Source organism: Pieris napi, chromosome 18, assembly GCF_905475465.1.
Source record: "Pieris napi chromosome 18, ilPieNapi1.2, whole genome shotgun sequence".
NCBI classification, from domain to species: domain Eukaryota; kingdom Metazoa; phylum Arthropoda; class Insecta; order Lepidoptera; family Pieridae; genus Pieris; species Pieris napi.
The window spans coordinates 3488316-3509152 of NC_062251.1; the positions used below are offsets into that span (position 1 = coordinate 3488316).

A 20837-nucleotide genomic window follows, 5' to 3' on the forward strand; every position below is an offset into this window, starting at 1 on the left:
TTATACTTCTTTAGGCGCTTTATGAAAAATTATGAGACTGAAATTTTACGATGTGCGCGCACCGTTACACAAAATTAACAGAATGAAGTTACCCACGGAAGATGCTACGGCATTGGACATAAGTTAAAGACAACATTCGAATAATAATAGAATTTATGTTACACTTAATGTAAGAGAATAATAATAAATATTTTTTTATTTAATTTTTCAAATATAAACTGAACTTTATTGACTATAATGACTCCTTTTCCAGTCTTTGATTATTTAATTGTAATTAATTATTTACATGCAATCAAAAACTATTTGTAATAATGCCAAAGAAGTATAACTTCTTACGCGCGTACATAAGTACACGCACCCTTTTTTTATAACTTATCTGTACCTGTTTTGTCACGTAGTTATGTCACGACATAAATTTTACTTCGAAACAAGTTAAATAGCCTAATATATCAGCACTATGAAAACACACAAACACACAACACAGCTATGAAAAAAAAACCACTCATTTGAGAATGCATCGGGGAAAGAGGATAATCCTTGTAGCTTCTTTGATGTTCTTGGATCTATGGTGACCTTAATTAAATCCTAATAATTAGTGCCAAGTTAGTGGCACAAGACTAACTTCAGTTTCTAGTATGAAAAATATATTAGGACTTATTCTTATACTTACTACATAAATATATTTAAAAATCGTAAAAAATTGGTACTGGCATTTCAACCAACACAATATTTGTATTTATTACTTGTATACAGTTTTTAATTAAGAAAAATTAATTTTGTTCATAAATGGTAAATTGGAATAAATATAATAGCAACACTGATATACAAACGTCATGAGTCATATTTTGACATTTAATAATTAATATTGCAAGAACGATCTTTGAAATCTCGTATTGACCCTGTCTTCTAAAAGTATCCAATGGAAACATTGCGAAGTGATATTACCTTGTTTTAAAGTTTTTGTGAAAAGTGAGAACGTTTAGGCAAACGTAAGTAAAAGTTATATCATACAATATAAATTACCTATGTTCCTTCCAAGCCCACAATGCGCTTGAAAATTTTTTTGTAGAAAGAAAGACAGCCAATAGTTTTAATTTTATGTATACTAAATAAGTCATTTACTAATTTGCCTTTTCATGAAACATTGAAACAATTTTTAGTATTTTGTTTTATTGAATTCGTATTTTGCATTAGCTACCAAAACCTTCGCACACTAACCTCCTTGTTTGTTTTCTTTTTTTAATAATAGCTGGCAAAAGACGAAATAGAAACAAAAAAACAATGACAGCCCGGTTGCCTAGCAACAGATTGGAGGGAAAATAGGTGTACTAGAATTCATATTCTAATGTTGTCCTAGTATAAATATATATCAATAACTTTTAATCCAATCAGAAGATATAGAAATACCCAGTGTTCTTTAGATAGTTTTACTGCTAAAATAGGTACAACAATAATGTAAAGATCCAATATAGAAATGAAAGTAACTATTACATAATATATGTTTCCTCAAACACCTGCATTAATTAACAATTATTTTCTGTTTACGATATTAAGTTAACATTTTATTAATAGATGCTAAAGTGGGTATTATTCATGCTGTCAATCGGCTTCGCGGCGAATCTCAATTTGAATCCGGGAAAAAAAGGTAAGGTTTGAAATAAAAAAAAGGTTGCGTGTACTTATGTACGCGCGTAAGAAGTTATACTTCTTTGGCTTTCTTTATTTTTTTTAAATATAATTAATTAATAATTAATATTTAACGTAAACAATTTAATAATATTTAATATTTAGTATATTATTCAATTATTAATTAATATTAATAACAATTATTATTATTATTTATTATTGTATTATATTATTTATTCAATTTAATAACTTGGTATGTTTCATAACCTTTTAACTAAGTAACAATAGGTCTTTGTGAAAAAACATTGCTAAATTTCTTTGAAAAAATAATTGAAACTCCTTTATTTGTTTAAAAGGTAAATGACAATCATTAATCATTATGGTCATTCAAAGTTTGCGATCTTCGAACTTCACGCATATTCTATTTCTTTTTACTTGTAGATTGTCTTATTCCCATCTCGCTCGCGCACCCTATAATAACACTGACAACTTTGTGTCACGGTGCGCGCGCAATCGTAAAATTTCAATCTCATCAATTTTTCATAACGCGCCTAAAGAAGTATAACTTCAATAAAATTATCGGCCATTATATAACATGCGCAGAAATCGATTCTCCGTCATGATGACATCCGATATTAATTGACTGTAATATCGTTAAAATGCGTTCTCTGTAATTCGCTTGCCCCGCGGAAAAGTCGTAAAAGCAAAATCTGTTTTTCAGTACAAATAAAGAAAGGTAGGTATTATACAGGTTGGTCAAGTCGTGGATCAAACGCAAATAGGGGATAGATGATTTTGAATTTATTTCTTTGTTTTAAAAACACGTGGCATTTGAATTAACAATTCGTCATTTGAGATTTCAATAAATTATTTTGCATTAAAAATAAAAGTACTAACTACTAATAAATCATAAATTCTCTTTACGAAATTTTAATTTCAAAAATAGAATTTCTATAAGGTAATTCACCCTTCTCACTCTCTCTCGATCAGTCAATCGCTCTCTCCCTTTTCTTCGACAAAAACGCTGCACATCTTCGTGACGTATCCGTAAAAATTTTACTCTCGTGCGCCTAAAGAAGTTTCACTTCAAAAATATTAAAATAATCTATCTATCTAGATCCAGACACTTGTATGACAAAAGACAACGAGGCAGGAATTTGCATAGTATATTATCAATGCAACGAAAATGGGACGGTCAATACTGACGGCGTGGGAATTCTAGATGTACGGTAAGTAACCTACTACTAACAAAACAACCCTATCCAGTAAACCCGTAGTAGTTTTAGTAACAGTTAGTCAATTTTTTTTATTTACTATATACTTTTACCCACAAGTCTTCCAAGACTTCTTTATATATACTGTTCATACCAAATACCATAAATATTCGAACATTCAAAGGACCCATTTTAGGACAAGCCCAGCATGTGACTGCGGCGATGAAGAACAAACAGTAGAACATGTGCTCCTACATTGCCCTATATTCGCATCGTCCAGGCACGACCTGGAGCAACAAATGCAGATGACTGTAGACCGTAACGGCCTACAGGACATGTTAATAAAGCACAGATCGTGCCTGGAACGGTTCTGCGATAAAATTGTGGAATATATAAAGGCGGCAAACAAAACCCCAAGAACGGGTCTCGAGAGGAATTGCGTCCCGGCTCGCCCATGAATATTGTAAACAAAAATATTACAGATGTAGCCGGGGCGTCTTTCGCGAGACGTGTGATGTGGTCCCTGGACACAATGGCAGGGGAGTAGAAAAGTGATATATTTAAAAAAAAAAAAATATCTGAACAAATAAAATCACCGTTCTTGAAACTTCGCATTATTCACCAATTTTTAGATATTAAAACCCGTAATTTATATTGTCTGGTTAATACTTATAATATACTAGCTGACCGGGCAAACGTCGTTTTGCCATGTATATCATTTATAATAAAAAATAGGGGTTGATCGTAGAGGGGTGAAAGTTAGAGGTTGTATGTATTTTTTAATGCTGTATCATAAAAAGACAAAAACAGAAAAAAATATCTAAAAATAAAAAAAAACATTTAGGGGGATGAAAAATAGATGTTGTCCGATTTGCAGACATACCCAATATGCACACAAAATTTCATGAGAATCCGTCGAGCCGTTTCGGAGGAGTTTAACCACAAACACCGCGACATGAGAATTTTATAAAATAGGTTGGGGAAAAAGTTTCTTCGCATTTTTTAAGAAAATTCAAAACATTTTTTAATATAGTTTATTTACATTTAACTAAAGTATGTAGGTACCATTTTGTTTGATAACTTTTTGCCATTATTTAGGTAAGGACGTGATCCCATTGCTATAGAAATTTTGGGGCTTCTGATCAAAATACCGCGATAATTGGTTTTGGCAGTCGTCTCGTGATAATAACCTGACACTTCCTAAAGAATTCTGGAGAGACTGAAACAGGTGGAAATCTGAAGGTGCAAGGTCAGGACTATACGTCGGATGCATTATCACCTCCCAACCAAGCTCTCTTAGTTTTTGCTGAGTGACCAAAGATGTGTGACGTCTAGCGTTATCATGATGAAAAACCACACCCCTTCTGGTGATTAATTCCGGCCGCTTTCTCTCAACTTCTTGCTTTAATCTCATCATTTGTTAGCAGTAGAGTTCAGAATCGATGGTCCTGCCTGGTGGTAACAGCTCAGAATGAATAATGCCCTTCCAATCCCACCACACACACAGCATCACCTTGTTGCGAGTTATCCCGGGTTTCGCCACAGTCTGTGAAGCCTGACCGGCCTTTGACCACGACCTTTTTCGCACGTTCTTGTCGTATGTGATCCACTTTTCATCATCAGTTATTAGCTTCTTCAAAAATGGTTCGGTTTCATTAAGTCGTAATAAAGAATCATAAATGAGTACACAGTTCATTAGGTTTCTTACAGTGAGCTCGTGAGGTACCCAAGTATTGAGCTTTTTTGTGTACCCAGTTTTTTTCAAATGCGCCAAAACTGTTTTGTGGTCAATTCCCCGTTCTTCAGCTACGTCGTAACTACTGATATGCCGATCTTGCTCCACTTTTTCAAAAATTGCATCCATTTTATCTGTCATAGGGCGACCAGAGCGACTTGGATCTTTGACATCAAAATTTCCGGATTGAAAACGCTTAAACCAAATTTGTGCTACTCTCACAGACACGGCACTAGGTCCATAAACATCGCAAAAAAATTTCGCGGCTTGTGTTGCTTTTTGACCTTTTTTGTAGTAAAATTTTAAAATATATCGAATTTCTTCATTCGATTCACTCATCTTGACGGTACGAAAAATAAATAAAAAACAGTCATTATCCTAATTTGATTTTGGAATTATCTTCTTTAAAATCTCAACTTTCCTTGATAACAAAACCAGCCAGATACATATAGTATAGCCAAAGAGATTTTATTACAAGTTCATACATACTATAATGCGAAAAGACTTTTTCCCCAACCTAATATTAAGCAGGATCCACACTATGCCGCGGTACGCCTGGCGGGTTGACCCGGGCGGGCTAAGCCGCGCGGGTACGTTCGGGCCGCCACGACGTCCACACCGAAAACAAGGCCAACCGGGTTATTTCTACCTACATTATTTAGTTTCAACACCAAGACTGGTGACTTAATTGAAGAGTACTTAAAATGAACAATAAAAAACCCTACTTAAACAAACTGAATCGAATATTAAATAATTCGTCTAGTTCGGCCGGAGGTTTAATTGTATCTGAAGCCGCTCGGGGCCGCTCGGCACGTCCCCACTCTATATTTTTGTTCGGCTCGGCTCGGCTTCCTTTGATCTGTACCTACTTTATGCGGGTTGGGATCGGCACGGCCCGGGCCGGCATTTTCTAACCCGGCAAAGCCGCCCGGGGTGTCTGCATCAACGCGGCTTAGGACGCCCGGGTCAGCCCGCCCGGCCTACCCCGGCATAGTGTGGACCCTGCTTTAGATTTTTTTTTTAATGCAATTATTAGGTCTGGTGATTCGCCATGTCCGTCCTACTTAGATACCTGCTGCAAAATGTCGGATACACGTGGAACAGACGACCCTATCACACCCAAGCCTATACAGGTTAGTAGTAATAATAATTTACAAAACTAGTGGTATTATTTTTCTAGGACTCCGGCTCCAAAGTGAAGGTCAAAGTCAAATCATTTATTCATATTAGACCATCTAAAATGGCACTTTTGAACGTCAAAAAAAATACAAAGAAGATTCTAGTTGCCCCTTCCAAAAGGTAGTTTAGTGTGAAGAATGGGCAAGAAACTCCACACTTACTCTTTTAAAATAGGTTTACAATATTTTGTTACATTTGTTAAATAATTATATGTGAAGACAATGTACTCTTAGAATAAACTACTATAGGTACTAAAAAAGTTAGTATACATGTTCCTCACATATTTACAAATATCGAAACCGTAGAATTACATTAAAGAGTAATAAAAATATTAAAAAAAACACAACAAAACAGTGTGTGAGATACAATAAAAAAATCTCCATCTCTATAAAAAAATTTGTGGCGGAGAGGCTATTGCCAGTTCTTCTCTTCCGTTCTACGCCCTTGATTTGGGATCTGGCAGTAAATGTAAAATTGGAAGCATTGAATGTATATTTATTTATAAATATATACATTAAATAAATGATTTTGACTTGAGAATTTACTGCCAATCTTACCAACACTTACTTATTACTTACTTTTAATTCATATTTCTTTGTTTACTTTTATTTTTTAAATTTATTGCATGTACGGCTATATTTTATTGTGATCATTTTAAGAACGACTACAATGTTACGTTATCTAGAGTATTATTCTCATGTAAGTGAAATTTTTTGTCTTTTTTGAGAAATAAAGTCTTTAAACCTAACTTCTTTAAGCTCGGCCCATCTTGCAAGTGCTCTTTCTTTTCCCTAGTGGACCTTTCCACCTTGTAACCCATCCATCTAGTTTAATTTCATGTGTAATGATGAAGCATTATTTTTGAATTTCTTACGTGCAATATCCTACTCCAAAATGTTTAACACCGTGAGATTCAGAGAGACAATACATATTTGCCAGACTTTATAGCTAAGGCGTTTGAATCTTAAACTAAGCACTAGGTCCCGGATGTCACCCATATGACGTCCGTCATTCCACTAAGCATTCTATAAGGTATTACCACCACATATGTGGAACAAGCTATCCGCTAAGTATTTCCCAACCAATTCGACTTAGGGTCTTTCAAGCAAAGAGCGTACCAATTAAAAAACCGGCAACACATTCGTGAGCTCTCTGGCTTTGAGATTGTCCATGGGCTGCCGCTGTCTCACTTAACAGTGATAGGGCGGTCCTGCGGTCAAATCCAAACTTAGCTATAGAGAAGTCCCTGTAAAAATGAATGTTGTTAATTATTTCCTTCTTTTTTCCTTTCCTTCCTTTCCCTAGTTAAATATCTTACTCACTAAGTATTGCTCCAATATGTCAATTGGATTTCGACAAATGAGAGTCACCCTGAGCTAAGTCTCGACTCATATTGCACGCCTGATTAGCGAAGCGGAGGCAGTGCTCTACTCTCGACATGTCAAAAAACCCAGTCTTTCGAAACTTGAATGACTTTTTTCTCACTAATATAACACTTACAGGATAATATGAGTGCACTAAAATCGAGTTAAATAATCTATCAAGCACATATGGTATTTTTTATGAACAATTATTTTGTTTAACATAGTAAATAATAACATTAAAATCAATCTTTCTTGGACGTCCGTCAGTCTGTGTTTATGGATCCATGTATGTGGCAGAGAAATTGGTCAAAAAATTTATCGTGCCAGAATATTTTTTTTCTTATTATATAAAGTTATACCCTGGGCTGATTCCTAGTTAATATTAGCGTTTTAAGTACTGTCGTTTAATTATAATTTGTAAAAAACTAAAATATTTTAGTATATTTTTTTCCTCACCTTAGAGTTATGGCGCCACTATATATTTTTTATTAGGTATATTAAGTAAGTAGTAAGAAGTGAGAAAAAAAAATGAAAACGAATGATTATTTTTTTTTAATGTGAATGACCGCTATAAGGCGTGCACTTTTGGATTTTCCAAACTTTATTAAATCTTCTTGCCAGAGACAAGGCTGTGGCTGGCGAAACCCAAACGGCGTTGATCCTCTTATCAGGACAAACGAGAGAGGGGATACTGCCCAGTTCGGAGAATTTCCCTGGATGGTTGCTCTACTACAGTAAGTTACTCCTAATATGTATAAAAAAGGGAAGATACAAAAACCCTTTACTCATTCAGACCTTCTCGTAAAATTCTCTTCTTCTTCTTCTCGTAAGATTCCACCTACATCCAGACTAAAGTTACATCAATCAGGACCATTGACCTCCTCCATAAAATATATAACAAATTACCAGAAAATTTGAAGAATGAAACAAATAACCTGAGGTTTACCAAACTTCTAAAGGAATTATTATATAAGAAATGTTATTACACTGTTACAAAGTATCGGACTGATAGACTTTAATATCTTTATAAAAGTTAAGTTTATAAATAATGTTAAGTACCTTTTCGCAACGTAAAACCAAAGTAAATAATGTATCTTATAAGAATAGTAGCCGTTTCGCGCCCGCTTTGCTGGACGAATTAAAATAAATTTTATGTTTATTTATTTATTTTTATTTATTTAATTATAAGTAATCTTACAGCTAACATACAAAATATTACAAAACAACCACTTATACAGTACAAAAAGCCAAAACAGATTACATAGATATACAATATTATATAAGAAAAATGAAACAAACAAGCGCATCAATAGAAAAAATATATACAGAGAACTGAAATTTAATATTTAAAACAAAAAACAATACCAAATACAACCTAAACAAAATTCGAGTCTTCCCGCCCCTTCAAATATTTTCTCACATGTTCCTTGGTGAGGTGGAAAATATCTAATTCCTCATAATTAGTGTTATAGTTAGATAAAACCCGAAACATAGGTGAATTATGCAGGTAATTCGAGTTCGTACGAGGCACATGGAACAATTTTGAGTGTCTTGTCGCATATTGAGAAGGAATTTTAAAAGAAATTAACGACAGCAAATAGGGGCTATCGATCCGCCCATTAAGAATACCATGTAAAAAAAGCAGGTCTTGCTGACTTCGCCGACTTTCTAATGAGTCTAAATTAAAATAATTGCAAGAATGCGCATAACTATCGAAGCATTGGTATTTTTTAAAACTAAGGAATTTTACAAACTTTTTTTGTATATTTTCTATTGCTTTTTTATACTTAGTATAATATGGAGACCACATAACACTCGCATACTCCAGCACGCTTCTAACATAAGCAAAATATAAGCTTTTAATGCAATGTATGTTATTAAATGTCTTGCATGACCGCTTGACAAATCCTAGTTGCATATACGCTTTGCCTGTTATGTCATCAATATGTTGTGATAGGCCCATTTTTTCATCTAATAGTATTCCCAGGTCTTTTACTAATTTTACTTGTTTTATTGGGGTGTTATCGATTTTGTAAGTGTATTGGATTTTTTTGTTTTTACGCGAAAAAGTTATCTTATTACATTTATTTATATTTATTGAAAGTTTATTTTGTTTATAGTATATTTCTAACCTATTAAGATCTTGTTGAATTTGATTACAGTTATCTATTGATTTTATTCTTAAGAAAATTTTTTGGTCATCCGCGAACATAATATGTTTAGAAAAGTGAAAACAATATTTTATATCGTACAAATAAGCATTAAATAATAATGGGCCAAGTATTGAACCTTGGGGTACTCCTGATGTAATGTTAGTGAACATGCTTTTGTACCCGCATATTACTGTTGCTTGCCGTCTGTTAGTTATGTATGACTTTATCCATCTGTAAAGGTCACCACGTATTCCAAGGGAGAAAAGCTTATGTAACAGGATAATATGATCAACGCGATCAAAAGCTTTTTCTATATCCGTGTAGATAGCGTCAATTTGGTCACCCTCATCCATACCTCTCAGTATATAGTCAGTAAAAATAGTCAAATTAGAAACTGTTGAGCGATTTTTAGTAAAGCCGTGTTGTTGCTCCGGTAGTTGTTTAGTGATTAATGGACTTATAACATTATGTACTAGTTTTTCGAACAGTTTGCTAAAAGAATTAAGGATTGAGATAGGTCGATAATGGTCAATTCTGTTTTTGGAGCCTTTTTTATGAATAGGAACTACATGTGCTTCTTTCCATTTTAAAGGGAATGCACAGAATGTGTTAAGGGACAGATTATATATATGTGATAGTGGTGCTGCAAGTTCCTTACTACATCTTTGTAGGAAAACTGCTGGTATTCCGTCACTACCTGGACCCTTGTTTATATTTAAATTTTTTATAGCTTTAAAGACGTCGTGTTCCGTTATGTGAATGTTATTATATATGATATCTGACTCAGGTAGTTCAGGTAGGTCATAAGTATCGTCAGGAGAGTGGAAGACGCTGTTGAAGAATTTATTAAAACCCTCACAAATCTCAGGCTCCGATTTATATGACTCATCTCCAAGAACTAGCATACTAGGGTACCCAGATTTACATTGCCTCTTGTTTCTTAAGTATGACCACAACGCCTTAGGATTCTTAGCCATGTTATCTTGTACATGCTGTTCATAAGATAGCATGCACTTTTTGGATATACGCTTTTGCCTACTACGTAACAACGAGAACTCGTCATAGTCTCGCGGGTTCTTGTACATTTTCCAACGCCTATGAGCTTTTAGTTTTTCTTTTATGACGTGTATCAGAGACTTAGTGTACCACACGGGGTACTTATTATTGCATTTATTACGGCTTATTGGGACATTGTTTATAATAGTTCTATTCACAATATCATAAAATTTTGTTGTAACTTCATCTATAGTGTCTCCATTAAGATGCTGTGTCCAGTTGACCTCGCTTAGTTCCTGATTAATAGCTTCGTAATTACCGCGATAGAAATTATACTTTTGACCAACTTTTGGAGACATTTTGCGCAGAAGTAAGTCAGTTGCATCAATACTTAAACAGGGGTGATGCATATCGGGCTTAACCAACGCTATGTCAGCTCTGGTATTATCTAGAGTGACATTACTTAATATTAAATCCAACACATTGTTACAAATATTGGGAATAAAATTATGTTGTGTTAGGCCAGAAGAATTTAACTTTTTTATGAAATCTTCGGAGATTTCTTGTAACTGGGTCGTACCCTGCTTTAAAATAATAGGTCCCGTGGGAGACCAGTTAATGATAGGAAGATTAAAGTCACCAACAATTATGAAGTAATCATTTGGGTTTGATTCAATTATATGACTGAATGAGGAAATAAACGTCATAAGTCGTTGCGGCTGCTTAGAATCGGGAGGTATATAGACCAATCCAATATGAAGATTACGCCGACCATTAGCTCCAAGTGAATTTTCTGGTATAGTAAGCCACAAAGTTTCGACGTTAGTGCAGTTCCATTCAGGTCTTTCATAAGCCTGCAATTTAGGAGATATAAAAATTAACAAACCTCCCCCATATTTTTTATGTGATGTTTCTTTAGTTCTATCACGCCGAAATATAGTATAATTACCCCCGCATAGTTCGCTGTCGTAAAACTTATCGCTTAACCAAGATTCAGTTATTAAAACAATATCAAAAGTAGATAAGAGTAGATTGCGATAAAATTCAGTCGTTTTCGTCCGTAAGCCTCGCACGTTTTGATAGAATATGGTTAGGGTTTTATCCAACATTTAAATAAAAATCTAAACGTACCAACGTTTATGCAAACATTTTTATTTAGGTAGGAAGATCTCGAATTCTGCGTTACTATTAATGTGAAATTGTAAATCAAGAAACAAAGCGCTGCTAAAACCACTGAAAAATACACGAACGATGCCGTAAAATAATTAGTTAAATAATAAAAATACAAATGCAAAGTTGAATCTAAGAAATTTTTGATAAATCCCGCTCCGAATTTATTGTAATGGCTGGGGACTCTTCGTTTCTGCGTAAAAAAATGCAACAGTTTCTGACCCAAACGAATTTGTAACCTTTGTTCGTAGCCATTGTTTTAACCTCTTTTAGCAGATATTTGTTTTCAGGGGTCAGGTGCTCGTTTACAAAGAATTTCTTAGAATTACCAGCCAAACCAATATCAGACGTTTGAATTCCTCGCCTTTTTCGTAAACCGGACAAAATTTTATCTTTAATGTCGCGAGATCTGAGACGAACAACAATTGTTTTTGGCTTTCCTGGCGTTGATTGCTTCGGCTGTACGCGATTGGCGAATTCAATATCGCCCGGTTGCAATTCCACGTCAGCATGTTTTGCAATTTTTTGTATTAGTGAGCGTGTCGACTCGTTGCTAGTTTGAGGTAAACCTACAACCTCAATATTATTCATTCGGTTCCACTGCTGCTGCTTAGAAATTTGCGATTTTAGTTCACTTACAATGGCATTGCTATTCGAGAGATCATTCCTTAGTATAATTAATTCCTCCCTTAGAGATTTTGTTTCTTCAACGAATGGAATCATGAAGGACTTAATTTCTTCTCTCAATTCCATAATAAGAGAAGCTTTTAGAGTTTCGATCAGCTTATTCTGTATGTGACCCAGTTTAGCGTCGATTGCCTGGTTAATTCCCTCTGCAATTACCTTCTGCAAGTCATCCCTAGACAAGTGCTTGTCGCTTTGTCCTGGATCCTTTTTATGACGCCTCGTGGAGGCTTGTGGATTTTCAGGCGATGCATCAGGGCAGCGCCGTCCTCTACGCATGCAAGGAGGACATATCCAAGTGTCACTTGATTGTTCCACTGTAAGTCCTGTACAGTTACTGTGACAACCTCTAAAGCACTGTATACATTGAATCTGCGTGCTTATGTCTAGGTCCTTGGAGCATGCAATGCATTTGAGCATTTTATCTATTCCTCAAATTTTCCCTTCCTTATTATATAGAAGAAAAAGGAAAATATAAAAATATAAAACAAAAATAAAACCTATATGTGTCGACACTCAGGATCGAACTGGCTTCAGTTAGATTTTACGTTAAGAACTTTTGTACGGAGCCACAACGTTCGTGACAAGTGATCTGAATAAATCGTATAGTATGATAAATTTTAGTTGCGTGAATATCAATGACCTGTTTAAATAATATTTAATATTTGTATTTCTAGTCTCGCACTCACTTTGCCACTATTGACCTTGCACTAAATCACTTCATGTATCCACAATATCACTTATTGTAGGTAAATGATCTCACTGCATTCTTGGTGGTATCATGCGTCGCGTATTGTTGACGTGGTCCTAGAAGATCTTATACGCACTTTTTCTGCTTCTTCTTGGGCTGACAATATTTGACAAGGTAGTTCTTCAATAACACAGTTCGATTTTCACAGTTAATTTGGGATTTACCGCTTATATTTATTTTAAACATTAAATTTATGGATACGATTCGTCAACGTGTACGCTACCCTCAACGCAACGCAACGTTTCATTATTTAATTTTTTTTCATATTATTATTATTCTTCTATTTAACTTCCCGCTAAGAAAATTGAAATATTTCGAAAATCGAGTTTTTAACAGATGTTGACGTTTAGAGGTTCTAGGAAGCCTCCCCGAATGTTTCCGCGGTGAAGTCCGTATGGATAAATTTTCATAAAAGTAAAACAGCAATAAAAAATGAAGGAACGTTGGAATTTAATAAATAAATAGCCATAAACCATCTAGGAGAAAATTTCGCATCGAATGGTGGTAGTTTCATGTCGATACGATCAGTGGTTTAGGCGTGATTGAGCCTCAAACGAAGACCATTTTCATAATATATATATAGATAATGAACTATAATAAAGCATGCCCTCTCATAACATTGCTGTGCCTAGCCAAGGTCCTTATTCATTATTGTAATAAATTATTGAATGCAATAAAGATTTGAGTTTGAGTTTGAAAGTTTTTCTCTTCAGTCGGTAGCTCATGTCTGAGTATCGTGGTCAGCAGGGAAGCATCTAGAGCGGAGAGGAGACAATGTTCTTCCACCGGTATCTGTCCAGCGCCTCTCTAACAGTAACAGTTTTGAAGACCGGTGAAAGCGTGGTCCTTTACTTCGTAGTTCGTACTTCGCTACTCAAGTGAGCTTCTATCTTGCCCTTCAGGTCATTGACCACCGAGGCCCACGCCGAGGTCCGAGTCTCGGAGGAGCCGCCCTTGCTCCAAAACAACCCGAGCTGAACTGTAAAGGCCAATAGCTAGATTCTATTAAAAAAAAATGGTGCGTGTACTTATGTACGCGCGTAAGAAGTTATACTTCTTTGGCTTTCTTTATTTTTTTAAATATTAAATAATTAATAATGAATATTTAGCGTTAATTATTTAACAATATTTAATATTTAGTATATTATTCAATTATTAATTAATATTAATAATTATTATTATTTATTATTTTATTTATTCAATTTAATTACTAGGTATGTTTCATAACCTTTTAACTAAGTAACAATAGGTCTTAGTGAAAAAGTATTGCTAAATTTCTTTGAAAAAATAATTAAAACTCCTTTATATGTTTAAAAGGTTCTACAAATGTCATTATGGTCATTCAAAATTCTTGGCATAGCTGCTAACGTCACGCATATTCTATTTCTTTTTACTTGTAGATTGTCTTATCCCCATCTCGCTCGCGCACGCTATAATCACACTGATAATTTTGTGTCACGGTGCGCGCGCATCGTAAAATTTCACTCTCATAAATTTTTCATAACGCGCCTAAAGAAGTTTAACTTCAAAAATCTATGCAGTTTTCAGTATAGTTCAAAGTAACATATGTAAAATACCATTCCTATCACCTTGACGTCCGTCGTTCCAACAGTGAGCGTTTCTTTAGGCAATTTCTGCCGCGCACCACCACTATGTGGAACCAGCTGCCCACTGAAGTATTTCCGAACCAATTCGCCTAGGGTCCTTAAGAAAAGAGCGTAACAATTCTTAAAAGGCCGGCAGCGTAGTCGCGAGCCCTCTGGTATTGAGAGTGTCCATGGGCGGCGGTATCACTTACCATCAGATGAGCCTCCTGCAGTAAACCCTGATATGATGCAACATATAGTCGTTCTTCATTATTTGTTCAGTTCAAAATTTCCAGAGTACAACCCCTGAGTACTAAAGAGCCAGGCGCAACGTTTAATTTATACATCGGCGGTGGTTCACTCATACACACTAGTGTTGTTCTAACCGCCGCACATTTGGTCAAGACGGCACATCACTATCGCGCAAGAGCGGGGGAATGGGATACCCAGACGGACAAAGAGGTATTCCCGTATCAAGAAAGGGATGTTGCTGATGTTGTTATACACGAGAAGTTTAATAAACGTAAGTTTTATTCAAACAATTATTATATTACATCTATTTACGACGACTCATTGGTTTAGTGGTTAGTACCCCTAACTGCGAATCCATGGGTGCCGGGTTCAATCCCCGGCTGAGACAAACATCGATGTGATGAGCATTTGGTGTTGTGCTGGTCTTGGGTGTTTAAATATGTATTTATATGTCTATATATCTATAATATGTATGTATATTCGTTGCCTAGTACCCATAACACAAGCTTCACCAGCTTAGCATGGGACTAGGTCAATTGGTGTGAATTGTCTTAAAAAAAAAATTACCAATTCTGGAATCGGCGGTGGTACTCTGTAACTTCCAATATATATAATATACCACCATCATATTATATATGTATCACCTCAACATCCATCGTCCATAATTCGTGTAATTGTAATATAAATAAAGTCAAATGGCAAATTACAAAGTACAAATTCATCAGACAAAATTTAGATCAATTTTTTTTGTATAAAAGCAAAAATAGGTAAGTCTTTAATTTCCATAAGCAAAATAAAATCATCTACATAAATTCAAAAGGGGCCTTTCAAGTATTACGTAAGCAGATTTATTACAATTGATCCCCCCCCTCCTCTTATCAGCAAAAGTAAGCAAAGCTCTCAAAAATAGTAGTACATAAACGTATTAATTTTTTTGTAGGAATCCATGAAAATGCATTTCATTTTCAAGCAAAGACAATGTGTGGGGTAATATGTGTAAAAAAGTAAATAATTACTGTTGACGTAAGGGAGCGTTCAAGTATTACGTAACGAATTTTGGGGGGGGGTCCTTGTGTACGACGTTACGATGCGGGGCGGGGATTGAATTAAGCCGTTATTGTTAAAATTATTTGCGACTCTCCAGTACTTTAGACATAATGGTAACTTTTAGGTATAAAGAGTCACTTGGTGGTCACGAAACGTTTTACTATACTTGGGTACAGAAAAACGTTACGGCACATTACATGGGGGGGGGGGTGTCAATACTCTCCAAAAATTGCGTGATGTAATACTTGAACGCTCCCTAATCACCAAATACGAAAGTCAAAATTTTAGTATAAAATTGTGTGTCGATACACCGAACAGCCCTGCGATTCTGTAACTCTCGAACTCACACAGCGGTTTTCGCATCGGCGGTCGCTCCCAAATCAGTCGTGAAGCAGTCATTTTATGATTTGGCATTCTGATAAACAATAAACTACAAGCTCCCACCTTTTCAGAATGCCAAATCATAAAATGACTGCTTCACGACTGATTTGAGAGCGACCGCCGATGCGAAAACCGCTGTGTGAGTTCGAAAAGTGAGTTACAGAATCGCAGGGCAGTTCTTTGTGGATAAAGGAAAACATCGTGAGGATATGCTTTAAATCCAAACGGCGTGTGTCAGGCACATTTGACTTGCCTAATAAAACAATTAATTCCCAGGCAACCTTCACTATGACATAGCTCTTCTATTCCTGGAATCAGAAGTAAAATTAGCACCAAATGTTGGTGTTGTTTGTCTTCCAATATCTGAAACGGACGGTGAAAAATGTTTCGCATCTGGCTGGGGCAAGGATCAGTTCGGGAAGGAGGGGCGCTACCAGGTTATTTTGAAAAAGGTATGAATTATTAAATTGAAACTTCTTTAGAATCGTTGTGGTTTCAAACCGGATGCAACGGAAAAAGCGACAGTAAAAAGAGACAGACACATAAATTAATAGGATTTGGCGTGAGAGAGAGTGAGATAGGAGGCATTATACATATACAGTGTATAAACTTTAAATTAGTGTGTATTTGAACATTTTCTGAAATAAAAAAACAGATTTGATGAAAATTTAATAAGTAAGTCAAGTAAGTAGTTTAATTATAAAATTTGATTATTTATCAATTTTATTTACAAATCATTAGTTATAGAAACTTTTTGAAGTGAAAACTTCGTACTACACTTAATTAAAAGTTTATACACTGTATAATGCTTCCTATCTCATTTTCTTCCACGTTGGATCTGTTGAATTTATTTCAAACTTTTATTATTTTAGTTTTTACCAAATTAAAGATTGATATTAAAGTTATAAATAAAAATTTTACATTAAAATATATATTTTTTTAAAGAAAAGATTCTACATTAAGATAGAGAAAAGGTCTAATTTACATATTTTAATTATAAAAACTTTGTTTTTGAAGGTTTCACTTCTACCACGTGTGAATTGGACACATGATTTTTTTTTTATTATGATTAAAAAAGCTTCAATGTGCGACTCTCATCCTTGAGGTCGTGGGTTTAATCCCCGACTGTGCATTAATGAACTTTATGTCATATATGACATTGTGTAAAAAAAACATGGCGATTAAAAAGAGTGGCGGAGAGTTTATTGCCAGTTCCTCTCTTCCGTTCTACGCCCTTGATTTGAGAACTGGCACTAAATGTAAAATTAGACGCATTAATATGTATTTCTTTACTGACGAGTCAATCTACAATGTGTTACCTATATGATTAAATGATTTTTGAATTTCAACACTCTCTGGTACGGTGAGGAAACGTACAGAAATCTGTGCCCTTACTCTGAAACTCTCAATGATGAACTTATTGGAAGAATTCATTGGGTTTGTACAATAATTGGAAAAATACGCCAAACTGTTGACCAGTCCCTTCTCCTACTACTTCCTGGATTGTCTGATTTGGTCCAGGTACGACAAGGCCAAATCAAGTACTGGTTAACCGCTTCTTATTGCCTATCATCTAGAAAATAAATTTGTCATAAAATAACATAAAGAACGCTTTAAGTTTCCACTATACCAGAAACTTAGTGTGGGTATCGAACTCTGCCATGCTATTAAGAGTATGGGCACTGAAACCCACCCAATTTCTTTAACATAACATATATATGTCGCAACTAGCTTAATAAGCCGTTCAATTAACAGCCGTTTAACTAGCGGCCTGAAAGATATTCAGCCAGTTGATCAAACAGCTAGGCAAATGACTTGGATCGATGATGTTTCATTACTTGCCTAGTAGACTTTTAATTTAAATTAAGTTCCACATTCTGCCACTCTCAAATTCCAAACGAAACTCTTCAAACTTTCAATATGGCAAAGAAAAACTTGAAAAACAACAAAGAAGGAAGAGTGTAGTGAGTAAAATAATGTGAATTTAGCTCAAGCAATTTAATTTTTAAAGAAATATTTTTATTTCAGATGTGTCATCGTTTTTATTTCTGCCACATGGTCACTCTATCGTACTAATGGCCTAAGCATTAGCCTGTTGTTACAAAGGCTACCTACGGCTGTATATCTTTCAGGCCGCTAGTTAAACGGTGCCGTTTAGTTCAAGACATACCTAGCCTATTAATTTAACAGCTTTTAAGCTAGTTGACTGCGACATAAACATAGTAAAGTCCACAGTAATTTCGTTCCACAACTGAGCGTTTTTTAAGGCAGTTTCTGCCGCGTACCATTTTCTAACCAATTCCACTTAGAGTCCTTCAAGAAAAGAGCGTATCAATTCTTAAAAGGCCGGCCAATACACACACAGACGGGCAGATGAGCCTCCTGCCCCCTTTTCTATAAAAAAATCCAGTACAAACAGGAACTATATGAACTTGCAAATGATGCCCTTAAAAATGGTCGTATAATTTTTTGAGGCTAAACCATTTTAGGTGGAGTTACCAGTCCTGAACCATGATGTATGCCAGGCGCAACTTCGCAAAACGCGCCTCGGGAAATACTTTCAGCTGAGCAAGACCTTCATGTGCGCGGGTGGCGGTGATCAGGACACTTGCAGGGGCGATGGTGGATCGCCGCTATCTTGTCCTTTACCGGTAAGTAGGTAGAGGAGTCGGCATGTCACACAGCCAAAGTTCTTCAGATCAAAGTGTTAATCCAATTTGCATGGTTTTAATATAGGAAGTAAAAGTTTATTTAAATACAGTGTAAAGTCATTCGTAATAACGAAAATCGCACTATAACGTAAATATTAACACAAAACCCATACTTTAATTAACTCTTTATAACGCAACACCCTTTATTACGAAGAAATATTTTAATATTTAGAGATCAACAACATACTTAAGTGTAATTGTTTTTATAATCAGCTTACAAAACTAAGCTTTTGAGGTGCCGAAATTTCTAAGAATGACACCTTAAATTTGTTTTTTTTTCTCTTCCTTCCGTATAACGAAAAAAAATGCTCGGTTCTTTGAAATTCGTTATAAAGAGGTCACACAGTATATACAGATGTCCATTTTGTTGAAATGTAATAAAATTTTATTTAATGTTAATTAGATTTTTAACAAAAATAATACATATAATATTTTTTATCGTAATTTTTTTTTTATAAATGACAGAGATTGTGTGACTGAGGTTATTTCATCAGTACTTTTGCTTTCGGGCTTCAGCCAAATGGCGAAGCACGACAGGGGCAGTACCACTGTCTCACAGAAAACCGTGAAGTGATGCAATAGGTTCATTTTATCGGTGACTTCAGGAGTCCATCACCCTCCCACAAAAGTATGAAAATTCAGCTTGAACAAAGACCCTAGGATGGACGTTTCCGCAAAATTCTTAAAAGGCCGGCAACGCATTCGCGAGCCCTCTGGAATTGAGTGTCCAGCGGCGTAACTATATTTACAGCGTACTCAATTACACGTTGTATATGTCCCACTAATGGCCATAGGCCTCCTCTCTTAGGCGAGAGGGAATGGTCTGTAGTCCACACGCTAGCCCAATGCGTATTGGAGACTTCACATTCATCCATAGAACATAATATCTCTTGGGCAGGGGCTGTCTTGGGTTGGGGGCCCGTGGCATTTTGCCAGCGGTGTCACTTAACATCAAGTGAGCCTCCCCATTTGCCCGTTCTTTAAAAAAACCTGGGGAAGTTCATGGCTCTCGTGACTTCTCCCTTGTAGTGGCCAGGACTACTTTTCAATATTTTTTAATTAAATATAGCTGAATAAAAACATCGTAAGGCAACATCCATTAATTGACTGCGTGTCTCAGATGTGACGGGAGGCTGATAACGTATTTGCCTATAAAAACACGCAAACAATTGGGCAAACCGTTGTAGCGCCATTGTTGTTTTCTATTATATAATAACTGCAATTTTCCCTAAATAACGCTTCTTCTTTTACAGTATCAAGAAGATCGATACGCGGTAAGTGGAATAGTTTCTTGGGGAATTGGTTGCGGGCAGACTGGCAACCCTGGAGTGTATGTTAACGTGGCAACATTTAGATCTTGGATTGACGAGAATGTTGCCAGACGCGGGTTCGACACTAATATGTATAACTATTTACTATAACTAAATTAATTAATACGAAAAACAGAACTGTGATTTGACATTATAAATTTAAGTATAAAGTGACGAAAATCGAAACAAAATCATTTAGCACCCCCATTAACGTCAAAATTTATTGGTTTGGAAATTGTCACCTGACAAAGCGTGAGCTGTCATTTTCATACAAATCACTTTCCCGCTATCGAGTTTCAGACTGTCATTGACACAGACACGCTTAGCGATGTTACCATTTTGACAGATCACGCCTGTCGCAAAGTTTTTTATCGCCAAGCAGCTTGACGGAGCTGTCAAATCTTTTTAATATTCAGATACAGACTACAGTCCTTCTTGTCTATCTAAATCTATCGAGTCTACAAGAGCTCAGCCCTGCGATTCTGTAACTCACTTCACGAACTCACACAGCGGTTTTCGCATCGGCGGTCGCTCTCAAATCAGTCGTGAAGCAGTCATTTTATGATTTGGCATTCTGAAAAGGTAGGAGCTTGTACTTTATTGTTTATCAGAATGCCAAATCATAAAATGACTGCTTCACGACTGATTTCAGAGAGACCGCCGATGCGAAAACCGCTG

The 20837-nt window shown here is 35.6% G+C and overlaps 1 protein-coding gene across 1 annotated transcript; it reads left to right on the forward strand.

Annotated features, from left to right (window-relative positions):
• The first annotated feature begins 856 nt into the window (after positions 1 to 856).
• LOC125058305 (phenoloxidase-activating factor 2-like) lies at positions 857 to 20634 on the forward strand. The gene is made up of 9 exons (XM_047662366.1): positions 857 to 989; positions 1573 to 1645; positions 2744 to 2855; positions 5612 to 5708; positions 7740 to 7852; positions 14755 to 14981; positions 16415 to 16590; positions 18628 to 18789; positions 20103 to 20634. The coding sequence occupies exons 2-9, from the start codon at positions 1573 to 1575 to the stop codon at positions 20268 to 20270; spliced, it is 1128 nt and encodes a 375-aa protein (XP_047518322.1). The 5' UTR covers positions 857 to 989; the 3' UTR covers positions 20271 to 20634.
• The last annotated feature ends 203 nt before the right edge of the window (positions 20635 to 20837 follow it).